The sequence below is a fragment of the Zingiber officinale genome, chromosome 7B, assembly GCF_018446385.1.
Source record: "Zingiber officinale cultivar Zhangliang chromosome 7B, Zo_v1.1, whole genome shotgun sequence".
In the NCBI taxonomy this organism is placed as follows: Eukaryota; Viridiplantae; Streptophyta; class Magnoliopsida; order Zingiberales; family Zingiberaceae; genus Zingiber; species Zingiber officinale.
Genome location: NC_055999.1, coordinates 13,369,305 through 13,381,031, shown reverse-complemented (window position 1 = coordinate 13,381,031; position 11,727 = coordinate 13,369,305). Strand labels below are relative to the sequence as shown.

General features: G+C 39.3%; 2 protein-coding genes across 3 annotated transcripts; both read left to right on the top strand.

Annotated features, from left to right (window-relative positions):
* The first annotated feature begins 1,107 nt into the window (after positions 1-1,107).
* On the top strand, positions 1,108-2,186 carry LOC122003577 (probable WRKY transcription factor 75). The gene is made up of 2 exons (XM_042558671.1): positions 1,108-1,627; positions 1,833-2,186. The coding sequence occupies exons 1-2, from the start codon at positions 1,359-1,361 to the stop codon at positions 2,008-2,010; spliced, it is 447 nt and encodes a 148-aa protein (XP_042414605.1). The 5' UTR covers positions 1,108-1,358; the 3' UTR covers positions 2,011-2,186.
* A 654-nt stretch (positions 2,187-2,840) lies between these two features.
* LOC122005369 lies at positions 2,841-8,959 on the top strand. Of its 2 annotated transcripts, XR_006118387.1 has the most exons (4): positions 2,841-3,905; positions 4,543-5,044; positions 5,337-7,538; positions 8,867-8,959. XR_006118387.1 is itself a non-coding variant. In XM_042560393.1 (3 exons), the coding sequence occupies exons 1-3, from the start codon at positions 2,930-2,932 to the stop codon at positions 7,231-7,233; spliced, it is 3,375 nt and encodes a 1,124-aa protein (XP_042416327.1). In that variant the 5' UTR covers positions 2,841-2,929; the 3' UTR covers positions 7,234-7,673. The 2 variants fall into 2 exon arrangements, 1 of the variants encoding a protein (XP_042416327.1); XM_042560393.1 differs by lacking the exon at positions 8,867-8,959 and having other exon boundaries at positions 5,337-7,673.
* The last annotated feature ends 2,768 nt before the right edge of the window (positions 8,960-11,727 follow it).

Here is an 11,727-nt window from a genome sequence, read left to right as displayed (position 1 = left end):
TAGTTTTAACGATGGATGTGAAAAAAATTGTTTTTTTTTCAATTGTCCTAAAATCCCTAATAGCAAATTTAATTTTCTCTCATGGAGTAAAAAAATATTTATTCCTACTCTCGACATGTAAATTTTTCTATTTTTTAACTCCCTAATACATATTTATTTATCTAATTATCCTTATTTTTTTAGGTATAAAAATAAAGAAAATTTTGTAGGTATAAAATGAGGATAAATTTTATCTGAAAAAGTTGACCTTATATGGGGGTGTCTCTTTCATCTTTTTTGAGTTATTTTCAGCTGTACTAATTTATTTTACCATTGAATAACTTTTTAGCACAGTTATCCAAATTATTCAGAAAATATAAGAAATGATTATGCGAATCTTGTAAATCAAATAGAAAATATAATTTATAGAGATAAACTTAAGAACAGTAGCACATGACCCAACTCCATCAAAAGGTATAAACCATCGTAAGATTAGTCAAAAAAAAAAAAGTGTTGTAATCAGTAGTTTAGAAGAATAAACTCTGGTGTTTTGCCACATTATTAAAACATGATCAGTGATGCTTTCAATTTGTTCACCAGTCTAATCAGTTAAGCCAAGAATAGTGATTGATAAACGTCCTTCTGCCTTATCATTTTATCTTTTGTTTAACATTTTTGTTAATATATGGAATGATAGAGCGTGTGGATCATATATAAGTCGGACTAGAAATGATACATCTAAGGTCGAACCTAACCTCGCCTATCACGATATCCTCTGCACGGGCTTGACCATGAGCATGAGCCGGTTTTGGCTGTGCTTGGATCGGGTCTATCTATTTTTAACAGTTTCGATACTCAGACCTTGTTTAGCCTAATGATCTGGCCTGACCTGACCCATAGGCCGAGCTACCCTCACTCACCGTGTGCCCATCTGAATCGCTAGACGAAGCTTCTTGTTATTTATCCATTTTCAAAATGTACGAAGTCACCTTGGAAGTAAGGACGTAGCCCGGGAGAGTATTATCGACTTCGACGCACATAGCCCATAATCCGACTAGATCACCCGGACCGGCTCCGTATCCCTTGAAAGGGCCGATCGATTTCACCATTTTGTCACAATAGTTACTTGCCGTTCACGTCTCCTGCTCTTTTATCTTCGATCACCGTTGTCCACCAATTTCCGGTCACCACATCAATCAAATCAATATTCCCACATTTTCCCTTCACCTTCCCCTCCATCCTTCCTCCCGTTCCGCCGCCGCCGCCGCGCCCTTCATCTCCCACTCCAATTAATCCTTTGATTCCTCTCGATCGATCGCAGCAAGTAGTTGGCGAGGAGCTAGCCAGCGATCAAGCAAGTTTTTTTATTAGCGCAATCGATGATGGAAAGCTATGCATCCATGGCGGCGCCGCCGCCGCCGCCGTCCACTTCCTTGCCTTCCCCCCGTCAGCTATCCTTAGCTGATCCGGAGGCGTCGTTCCCCGGCCGCGCCGCCTCTGAGGTCGAGCCGGCAAACAAGAAGAAGGAGAAGAAGGCGAGGAGGCACCGGTTCGCCTTCCAGACGCGGAGCCAGGTGGATATCCTCGACGACGGCTATCGCTGGCGCAAGTACGGCCAGAAAGCCGTCAAGAACAACAAGTTCCCCAGGTAATTCCCAAATCGATCTCTCTAACCTTTTCCCTTCGAATCAAATTAATTAAAAGATAATACAAATAACAGAATATTTATTCATGCCGTCTTAATTAGTTTTAGATTAATTAAACTGCATGCAAACATGAGAATTAGGAAGTGATTTACCGGTTCTAATTAATATGTACGCTGCGTGCGTGCGTGCATGGATCGATGAACGCAGGAGCTACTACAGATGCACACATCAAGGGTGCAACGTGAAGAAGCAAGTGCAGAGGCTGTCCAAGGACGAAGGCGTAGTGGTGACGACGTACGAGGGAGTGCACAGTCATCCCATCGACAAACCCAACGACAACTTCGAGCACATACTCAAGCAAATGCAGATCTACTCCCAGTTCTAATCCAGTAATTCATTAGTTTGTTAATTGATCATTTAATTACTGGATCCTACGTACGTCTAGTTTACGTTCTTGTAAATACAAAAGTTGTAATTTAAAACATTAAGCTTCGCCAAGGAGAAATATATATGTTCTATATATTGTATCTCGATCCTTGAGCTTCACTCAGGATTAGTATATAGTTTCAAGTATATATATAATTATAGTTTCTTATCTCAATTTGATGTCGTTATGACAGTATTATAGTTTTTGAAAAAAAAACTAATAATTAATATAATCCTTTTGATTTTGAGCTCTGAATAATTATGGCTTAAATTCAGTAATAAATCAACTTATTAAACAAGATTTAGTATAGATGGCTTCTGAATTGGTGTTGAATAAGATGCACTAATTTAACCCTTTAATTTGCCTATAATAATAAAATTATATGTTCCTCCCTATAAATATACAGGGAAAGAAACTCTTTCCCTCTATAAATATAAATGCATTGCATGTTTATGTATATTGTATACACGTGCGTGCACATGATACTCAAAATATATTTTTTTTGTTAAAATATAATCATAAATTTAAAAATCCTACTTATTATATATTTGCTAGAACTAATTTGTATTTACAAACTCTGAGAGTTCGTATAATTCATGATATTAAAATGGGCATATTTTATCACGCATCTAATTTGGATAATTGCCCATCCGAAATGCCACTGAAGTCGGAGATTTTTATCCTGTGGACCCCACCAGATAAGCCGTTGATGAATATGGTATTCTTGTGGGTCTGCCAGGATCGGTAACGCAAACTGTCGATATTAGTATTTTATCAATTATTAGTTTTCTCCCAAAAAAAATCCAAACTCCCGACGCAGCCCTAATCGCCATCGTGCTCCCGGTGAACGCCTCCCCGGTTCGTCCCAATTTGCTCCATGGCGGATCGGAGCGCGGCGGCGGCGGCGGCGGCGAAGCCCATATGGATCAAGCAGGCGGAGGAGGCCAAAATCAAGAGCGAGGCCGAGAAGACAGCCGCCGCCAAGGCCGCCTTCGATGCCACCTTCAAAGCTCTCGAGAAGGCGAAGGACAAGGAGGAGTCCGAGAGGGAGTCATCTGACAGCGACGCGGACGATCCGGAGGACCTCGCGACCAAGCCGATCGGGCCGGTGGATCCCTCCAAGTGCATCGCGGCCGGTCCAGGGATCGCTGGAGGCACCGCCTGCGCGTCTTGCACCTTCACTGTCGTGACGAAAGATTCCGACAGCAGGAAGGTCCCCATTGGAGGAGCCCAACTGAATGTAAAGATCTCGCCTGGTGTTGGAGTTGGGAGCTCAGATCAGGAAGGTATGGTCAAGGATCAGGGGGATGGGAGCTACGCCGTGACTTACGCTGTTCCCAAACGCGGCAACTACATGGTCCATGTTGATTGCAATGGAAAGCCGATCATGGGAAGTCCGTTCCCGGTTTTCTTTAGTGCTGGCACCACAATTGGCACAGCGAGCTTGCCGGCCGTGTCCCCTTACCCCAATATGGTCAATCAGTCGATGCCCAACATGCCAAATTATGCTGGGTCGGTGTCTGGAGCATTCTCAGGGCTGCTAGGCATGACAGCTGGTGTTTCATCAGGGTCCTCTGCAGGAGTGGTCTTGCAGGGCATTGGCGCATCACTGGGGGAGATTTGCCGTGAATACTTGAATGGACAGTGCTCTAAAACAGAATGCAAGCTCAATCACCCACCACATAACCTATTGATGACTGCATTGTCAGCCGCTTCTACAATGGGAACATTGAGTCAGGCACCTATGGCACCCTCAGCAGCAGCTATGGCTGCTGCTCAAGCAATTGTCGCTGCTCGTATTCTTGGAGCTCATGCTGCCCAGATGCAGACCCAATCTTCTGGCCTTACTCCAGGTTTGCTTTTCATAGTATTCTATCACGATTGATGTTTTAAATTCAGTTTGTTGTCTTTGTTAGCTCAACTAGAACTCAAGGGATAATTTGGGACATGAATTTTCACCTGTGCATATTAGAATTTAGATGGTCTAACTTCTTTACCTGTGTTCATTTGATTACAAATCTTCAAGAGAGTCTCTGACGCTGACATTTTAGAATTATAGTGTAGAAGTGGAAAGTTGGCTCTCAGTAAATAATGCACGTTATGTTAGATATAAGTTACTTGCTCTGGCTGTTGGTTTTTGTTTTTACAATATGGACTCACAAAGTACAAACAATCCAAAGTTAAACTATCAAACTAGTTGCAACATGGTGGCGTTTGGTTGCTTGCAAGTAAAAACTATAGTCTACTGCAATTCAATGCTTCAAATATTCCATTTAATTATATTACCTGATTACTCGTGATCTGGTAATGCAATTATAGTTATTGTCAATCTGAGATGACTTCATATTGATCTTTGGAATTGCCTAGGTTCTCTTGAAATTAGAAATTACAAATGAATCATCTGCTGGTTCATGTCCATTCAAAAATACAGACCTTTGACCTTCTTTGGAAAAAAGTGTTGGCTTATATCCTGTAATGATCATGATGCAGGCTCACGTGATGAGACTACCAAAGCCGATGCTTTGAAGAAAACGATACAAGTCAGTAACCTTAGTCCGCTTCTTACAGCCGACCTCCTTAAACATCTTTTTGGTTACTGTGGATCTGTTGTTGATTGTACCATCACAGAATCCAAACATTTTGCTTATATAGAATACTCTAAAGCAGAAGAAGCAACTGCAGCTTTGGCACTGAACAACGTGTTAGTAGGGGAACGCCCATTGAATGTTGAGATGGCAAACTCCCTCCCTTCAAAGTCTTCCCTTGTAAATTCATCATTATCTTCAGTTATGCAGCAAGCTGTTGCCATGCAACAGATGCAATTTCGACAGGCGTTAAAGATGCAACAAGAAATGACTACACAACAGGCGGCTGCTAGAGTAGCTACTATGAAATCTGCAACAGAGATGGCATCAGCAAGGGCAGCTGAAATCAGTATGAAATTAAAAGCGGATGGTTTAGTTACTGATGCCCCAGAAGTCATGAAGTCAAGGTAGTAGATACTGCTATTTTCTCTCTGCTCATATATGTTGTTGTTTTTGATTTTTTTTATAGATATTTATTCAAATCAGATGACTGTGACTGTCAACTATTTTAAAGATTTATATCCATTATCTTTTTCTCTTCCTTGCAATGTTTCATAGCACTAGAATTGATCACTTTGACCTTTCTTTGGACTCTAACCATGATGATTCTCTCCTATAGTTTGAATCCTATATAATCTATCTGTATCTCTGTTGTCCATTGCATTTACCTAACAGTAATACTTTTTTTTCTTTAAACAGGTCTCCATCTATTCATCGTCAATCCAAGTCTCGATCAAGATCACCCATCAAATACCGAAGAAGTAGGTATTCTTTCTCGCCTCTGGCTAGATATCACCGAGAACGAAGATCAAGATCACCCATTAGATCACGCCATTCACGTCAAAATGAAAGAACATATAGAGATGGTCGAGATCTCTATAGTAGAAGACGAGAAAGGGAAAGATCCCGTGATCATTATTCTAGCTCAAGGAGAAACAGAAGTAGGAGTTCAAGTCCTGTGGAAAGAAAGTCATCTCGAGCTGAACATCGTTCACTCAAGCATCACAGAGAAGGCACTAGTTCCAGGGCAAAGAGGTCATCTCGAGCTGGTTCAAGATCGCCCAGGTTTCAAAAATCAAATGGATCTCCAGTGCAGCAACATTCTTCCTCCCATCGCAATAGGCATTCTAGATCTAGATCCATGGAGCGAAGACATCATTCAGATAAAAAGGATGCTAAAAGGAAAACTGAAAAGATGAAGCAAGATGATAGAACTCTAGACAAAGGCAATGAACCATTCATAGATGGAAAAAGGACAAGGGACTCCAAGGAAGATAAGGTTGCAATATATTCAGCTGCTAAGCGGAGGTCCTTGTCGCCTGAGGATGATCTGCCATCAAAAGAAAGAGGTACTAATAAGCACAAAAGGTCTAGATTAAATGATATCCATTCTGAGAAAGCTGGCACAATGAATAGTGATGAGGGGATAGCTGGGGAGGACTTAGATGCAATCAGAGATAAGAGATCTGCACATTTTTCAAATTCAAAACAGCATGGAAGAATGGAATCTGATGTGAATAATAAGCAGTCTGAAAATCAAGATTCAAGCAAGTCTATCAGTTCATGTCATAAGAAGCATGACAAAATAAATTTTGCTATAATGGAAAAGGAAACTCTAACTATTGATTCCACATACTCAAGGGATGATAAAAAATCGTCATATCATTTGAGTTCAAGTTCTTACAAAAGTGCACGATGTGCAGATGAATTCCTCAAGTCTGAAGCAGATCAGAACAAAGTGGAAATGCACGAGGAACCTCTATCTAGGAAATCTCAAATTTCTGATGACATACAGAAGATGACTGATAATCTCTCTGGAACGGAGCCTTATAATTCAAATGCTCTTTCAATCGAAGAGAGATTCCCGAAGGATTCTACTGGAGATAGGAATTATCTAGATAGCACATCCAGTGGAATGAATGAGGATTATAGTGTTAATAATGTAACTTTTAAAGTAATAGTAGTCAATAAGGATCCTGATGATGACACTAAGATCAAAGAGAGGAAGCACCTAGTACCAAAATTTGAGACATATTCCATAAAAAATGAGAATGCTGTGGAAGATCCAGTAGATGCAAATAATGCTGGTCAGATGCAAAAAACTGATTTATGTTTCAAATATCATCAAAATTTTGATCACAGATCAGTACACAATGGAGGTGACGTTTCACCAACCAGAGCAGACTTTACTGCTAGGAAGAATGATTGTGCTATTTCATTCCCTGATGAACCAAAAAAGGATGGCTCTAGTCTGAAATCAGACTATCATAATATAAGTCATGGGTTATTAGGCGTTGAAGAAACCAATCTTGTCAACTCCAGAATTATTAATTGCACTACTGATGAAGAGGATTTGGCTAACATTGAAGATACTTCTATTACTGTTGATAATTCTGCTGCCCGTATCCCAAAGAAAGGTTTTGGAGGTTACAGTACAATTTCCAAAGGTGTTTATTGTGCACAACAAAATTCTGTTGCTGATAGCTCTGTCAGTGATCGCATTTCTGCTGATAAGGTTTCAGACTTGTCCAATGAGATCTGGAAAATTAAAGATTCGACTACTGTGGATTCCCCAGCACACTCATCCTCACCATAGAACCTTTATCCTGGACCTCAAGAATTCTGCTGTGACTTCTTAGTACCCATTATTTTTTTTCCTGATCCAGGAGTTTTATTTGCAGGAGAAGATGGTAGCTACTTGCATGCTTGGCAAAGATCTTTGGCTGTGGGGCCCTGCATGACCTTCAAGAGATTTTTTTAACAGGACCAAAGATGAAGCATTGAATGGAGTGAAATCTATGTTCTATTTCGAAGTTCTTGTTATGACACTTCCATTGCTTCGAATCAGCATGTGTTTTATCTTTGCAGGTGTTCAATTCCTGGAACACTGGCGCATATCGGGTAGGTGTCACCTAAATCAAGGATATTCCTATTCCTAGGTTTTATATTGTTCTGTGTAGCTAAGTGTGCTTATTGTATGACTATATTTCTTACTCTAGATGGTAAATGATATCACTTAATATCTTGATTATCTAAGTAGTGATTGACTTGTATAACTATAACTTGTTTTGTCCTTGTACCATCAGCTGCAAGAGTCATGTGATTCAACTACATGCTGCCTGAATTTCTTAGAATTCTTAATATGTTTAGTCCTAAGACTCTTCTCTCTGAAAAAACATATAAAGAAAGAAATCAAGGAATTTTTGTGAAGATTACAACAAATATCCTTACTATTTGAGGTTGACACATGGGTGTTATCCCATCTGAAATTAATGTAAAACTATACCATTATATCTAAATTTTTATGATAATTTTTAATTGGATTTGCCATTTTAAAGCATGTAGAATACTGGGGTGGTTTTTTTTTGTGTGTGTGTAAGCCTCCCCTATCTCTCTTCCTTGCGATTCTATTTTAGTTCAGTCTGCGTAGTTATAGGATTTATAAATCTTCTTTGTGCACGTCCATAACTTCTCTAGTTTCTATTATTTTTTATCTATTAAAATAATATCTAGTTATTTTTTTTATTTCATTTTTCTTGATGATACACATCTATCTTAGCATTTATCTCTGTGAAATGTGTTAATTTTCAACTGATCAACACTTTTGACTTGAAGTATATTTAGTCTTGGCAGTCTTATAATTTTTATGGTTTAATGAGAACCATATAAGATTTCAAAAGCTCGTTTCAATTTTACCACCTACTCTCTATCCTATTAAAATGTCTTCATAAATAATTTCTTGTTAACTTCCAATTTAACTATCTAATCATTTTCTTTGTTTTAAATGTACTATATATATTTCAATTTTGGTTCTATAGAGGCTTACCTTCGAAAGAGATTCCCACATTTGTTACTTGACATTTTTTTCAGTTTTCTGTTGAGGTGGTGTATCAAGCTTTGTCATAGTTTGAAGTTTTATGTTGATTTTGTACACTGTTGTATGCTGCGCTTTAATTTGCATCCATAGTAATTCACGTTCCTTTTCTTTTTTTTTTCCTTCCATTTTTTCCCTTTTTTGGGCAAAAGAAGACTTTTTGATAGCCAGTATAACTATTCAGTGAATGGCATGGATTAGTTGGATCAAAGGATTCCTGTTGGGGACAAGTTCAATGCTTGGTGGTGTAGCTACATGAAATAAAATCTCTCTTTTATTCTCTAGTTTAAGTTATTCCCATTAGGATGGATTGGCTTCATGATAGGCCTCTCCTAAATTTCTTTTATATGAACAGAACTTGTGAAGGACCTCAAAATATGTGCAGCAGCAAGAAGCTATCGGACTACTATGAAGGCATGCTCTTGTTTTAGTTGATGCAAAAAAAAGGTTTGTTTTTCTAACTCTTGAATCACCAATTGTTGTTTTTTCCTTGAATCGTTTTCCTTTTTACCATTTTCCCAGGTCTGATGTGTTTCATTCTGCACAACTTTATTTTTCTTTTTTGTTGTTTTGCTTATTTTCATTTTGATTTGTTGCTCTTGCCCGCATAAATGATCTGGAGAACATAAATTAGCCTGTTCCAAGTGTTAATGTAGATGGGTCATGGTTGTGTGCACAGCTTTCAAAAACTAAACGTGTTTGTTGGATGCATACCGAAATTAAACACACGCAAGGCCTGTATTATTGATCATATTAATGATCCCTCTTTCTTTTCTTTCATTCCCCCTCTTTCCTCCTTTTTTTTTTTTTTTTTTTTTTTTTTTAATTAGGACCTGCCATGGATGACTTTAGTCCTGCTAGTAGAGAAAGATGCTGATGCTTAACCAATTCTTCTCCTGAATGTTGTATGTAAGCTGTTCGACATCCTCAGAATCGCTTCATGTTCTAGTTTTATTGAGCTATAGTATCTGCAGTGTGTGTAAATGTTTATTCCATGAGATTTTCAATTAAATGAATAAGTTAGTTTGTAGAGAAAATGAATTAAAATGGTTTAACTAAGCCTGGCTCTGCTGTCAATGTAATTACGAATGGCAAATTGACGAGCTTTTGAGCAGTCGGAACTGAATTTTATTTGATACGTGAAATTTATAATCATGTCAAATGGAACCTTAAGCTCATCATAGCATCAACTCTCAAAGATTCTTCTCTACAACGTGTACACGTGATTCGAAGATGTTTTCCAAAAAGGGATAGCCTAGAAATTAGAACCAGAGTATTTGCAAAGCTCGGAGAATTTCTCATATACAGTTCATTGGCAAATCTGTAATTTAGTTCAATTTGCTCACTTGAGATGTCTTGATTCAGTGCGGGCAAATATTCACATATCACATCTACAATAACACCTCTCTATGTCAGCTGACATGTGTTCTTTAAGTGTCACTGGGGTTATAGTGCAACGGTAGGACATTCAGATTATCACCTAGGTATTTGCAATTCAAATTTCAGTTATGATGAATTTGTAGAATTTTTTTTTTTTCAAATGGGGCACACAATTAAAAGATACTGGGCTTTTGGATTGCTTGTTGCAAATGCTTTTCGATTTATCTTGGTGGTCGGTAGGAAATTTTCGTAGGACCGGGCCGGTCATCCCAGGCTCGATGTTACTCAGCTTGATTAATCATTTTTTTTTGACATGTGTTCATAGGGTTATGATGTATCGGTAGGATATCTAAGTTGTCATTCGAATATTCGTGATTTGATCTTTAGTTACGATGAATTTATAGAAATTTTTCTTTCGAATATGGTGTAATTAAATGATACAGAATTTATAGATTTTTTTTTTTTTTCAAATGGGATGTAATTAAATGATGCTGGATTTTTAGTTTGTCTGTGAATATTTTTTAATTTATTTTGATATCATGTCCAGGATTAGCTAGATTTATTATTTATTTTTTCTATGTATGTTAACTCAGGTTTTTTTTTTTTTGTTTGCAAAGTCAAAAAACCAAATTAATATTTTTTTATCCTCGGAAATTAGGGGAAAAAAAGAAAAAAAAACAATTAAGTATTGGCTAGCTGAAAGCGTTCTCCATGACGTAGCGAAGGGCGTCCTTCCATCCGCTCAACATCCCGTTGGCGACCTGCGCGACCAACTCCGACACCGCTTCAGTCACCTGCGGCAGCGTCTCCGCCGCCCCTGCAAGCGACTCCCTCGTCTTCTCCAACACCCCTGCCGCGCCCGACGCCGCTAGCTGCACCGACCCTGTGACGGCGCTGGCGACGGCCTCGAACAGGGCTTTCGCAACCGAGGCGACGACTCCACCGAGCAAGCCGAGAGCCTGCTCCAGCACCGAGCGGAGGAATTCGGTGACGAAATCGAGGGCGCCGATGGAGGCCTGCCGGGGAAGCTTGAGGAGCTGGACGACGGCAACCACCAGGAGCGCCGCCGCCCGGAAGGCCACGAAGCAGAGCAGGCCGGCGAGGCTCCCGACGGCCCAGAAGACGAACTGGATCAGGACGAGGAGCGCCATGAAATTAGATATGATCGATTAATTAATTAATTACGATTTGATTATATATGCGTGGAAATGATTGCTTGTCGAAGAAGGAGGAGAAGGAATCTTTGCTTGCAAGGGATCTGGCGCTCTCGCAAATAAATCGACCGACGAGTTGAAAGTTGAACGAGTCGTCGTCTTGGCGTGGAAGCAGCGTTACGGTCCCATCCTCCACGGGATGAGGGATTGATGATATATATAATGCATAAATATGACTTCTTTAACTGAATGCGTGCGTGTCTTGTGACGTCACTAAAAGTATTTCCAAATGACGAAATTTGATATTATTTTTTTAATAGTTATCTTCTAGGACAACTTTGACAATATAACATGCGTTGACTGTAACACGAGGATGGCCCATTGACTTCGATGCGTTTGTTCAAGGTCTTTAGACACTTGCAACCGCATGAAATGAGGAGGAAACTACTTGTGTGAACCCTACAATTGAAGATGTGCACCTCACAACGTCATCATGCATAGTTTCTGATTAGTCAATTGATCATATTCCCTTTGTTTAAGTCTCGATGGTCTTAATTTAGTATCGGTGTTAGGTGAATCTCTGAAAAACAAGTAGCGTTGAGCTCTCGTGCTTTGAAAAACTTGCAAGCCGCGGCAATTTTTTGATTTCATTTCTAAAAACAAAGATCTTATATTAAATATA

Bases quoted from the DNA above. Each gene is read 5' to 3' on its own strand.
- LOC122003577 (XM_042558671.1), top strand. From the start codon at position 1,359: ATGATGGAAAGCTATGCATCCATGGCGGCGCCGCCGCCGCCGCCGTCC. The intron at 1,628-1,832 runs GTAATTCCCAAA...CGATGAACGCAG, and splicing joins AAGAACAACAAGTTCCCCAG to GAGCTACTACAGATGCACAC.
- LOC122005369 (XM_042560393.1), top strand. From the start codon at position 2,930: ATGGCGGATCGGAGCGCGGCGGCGGCGGCGGCGGCGAAGCCCATATGG. The intron at 3,906-4,542 runs GTTTGCTTTTCA...ATCATGATGCAG, and splicing joins ATCTTCTGGCCTTACTCCAG to GCTCACGTGATGAGACTACC. The intron at 5,045-5,336 runs GTAGTAGATACT...TTCTTTAAACAG, and splicing joins CCAGAAGTCATGAAGTCAAG to GTCTCCATCTATTCATCGTC.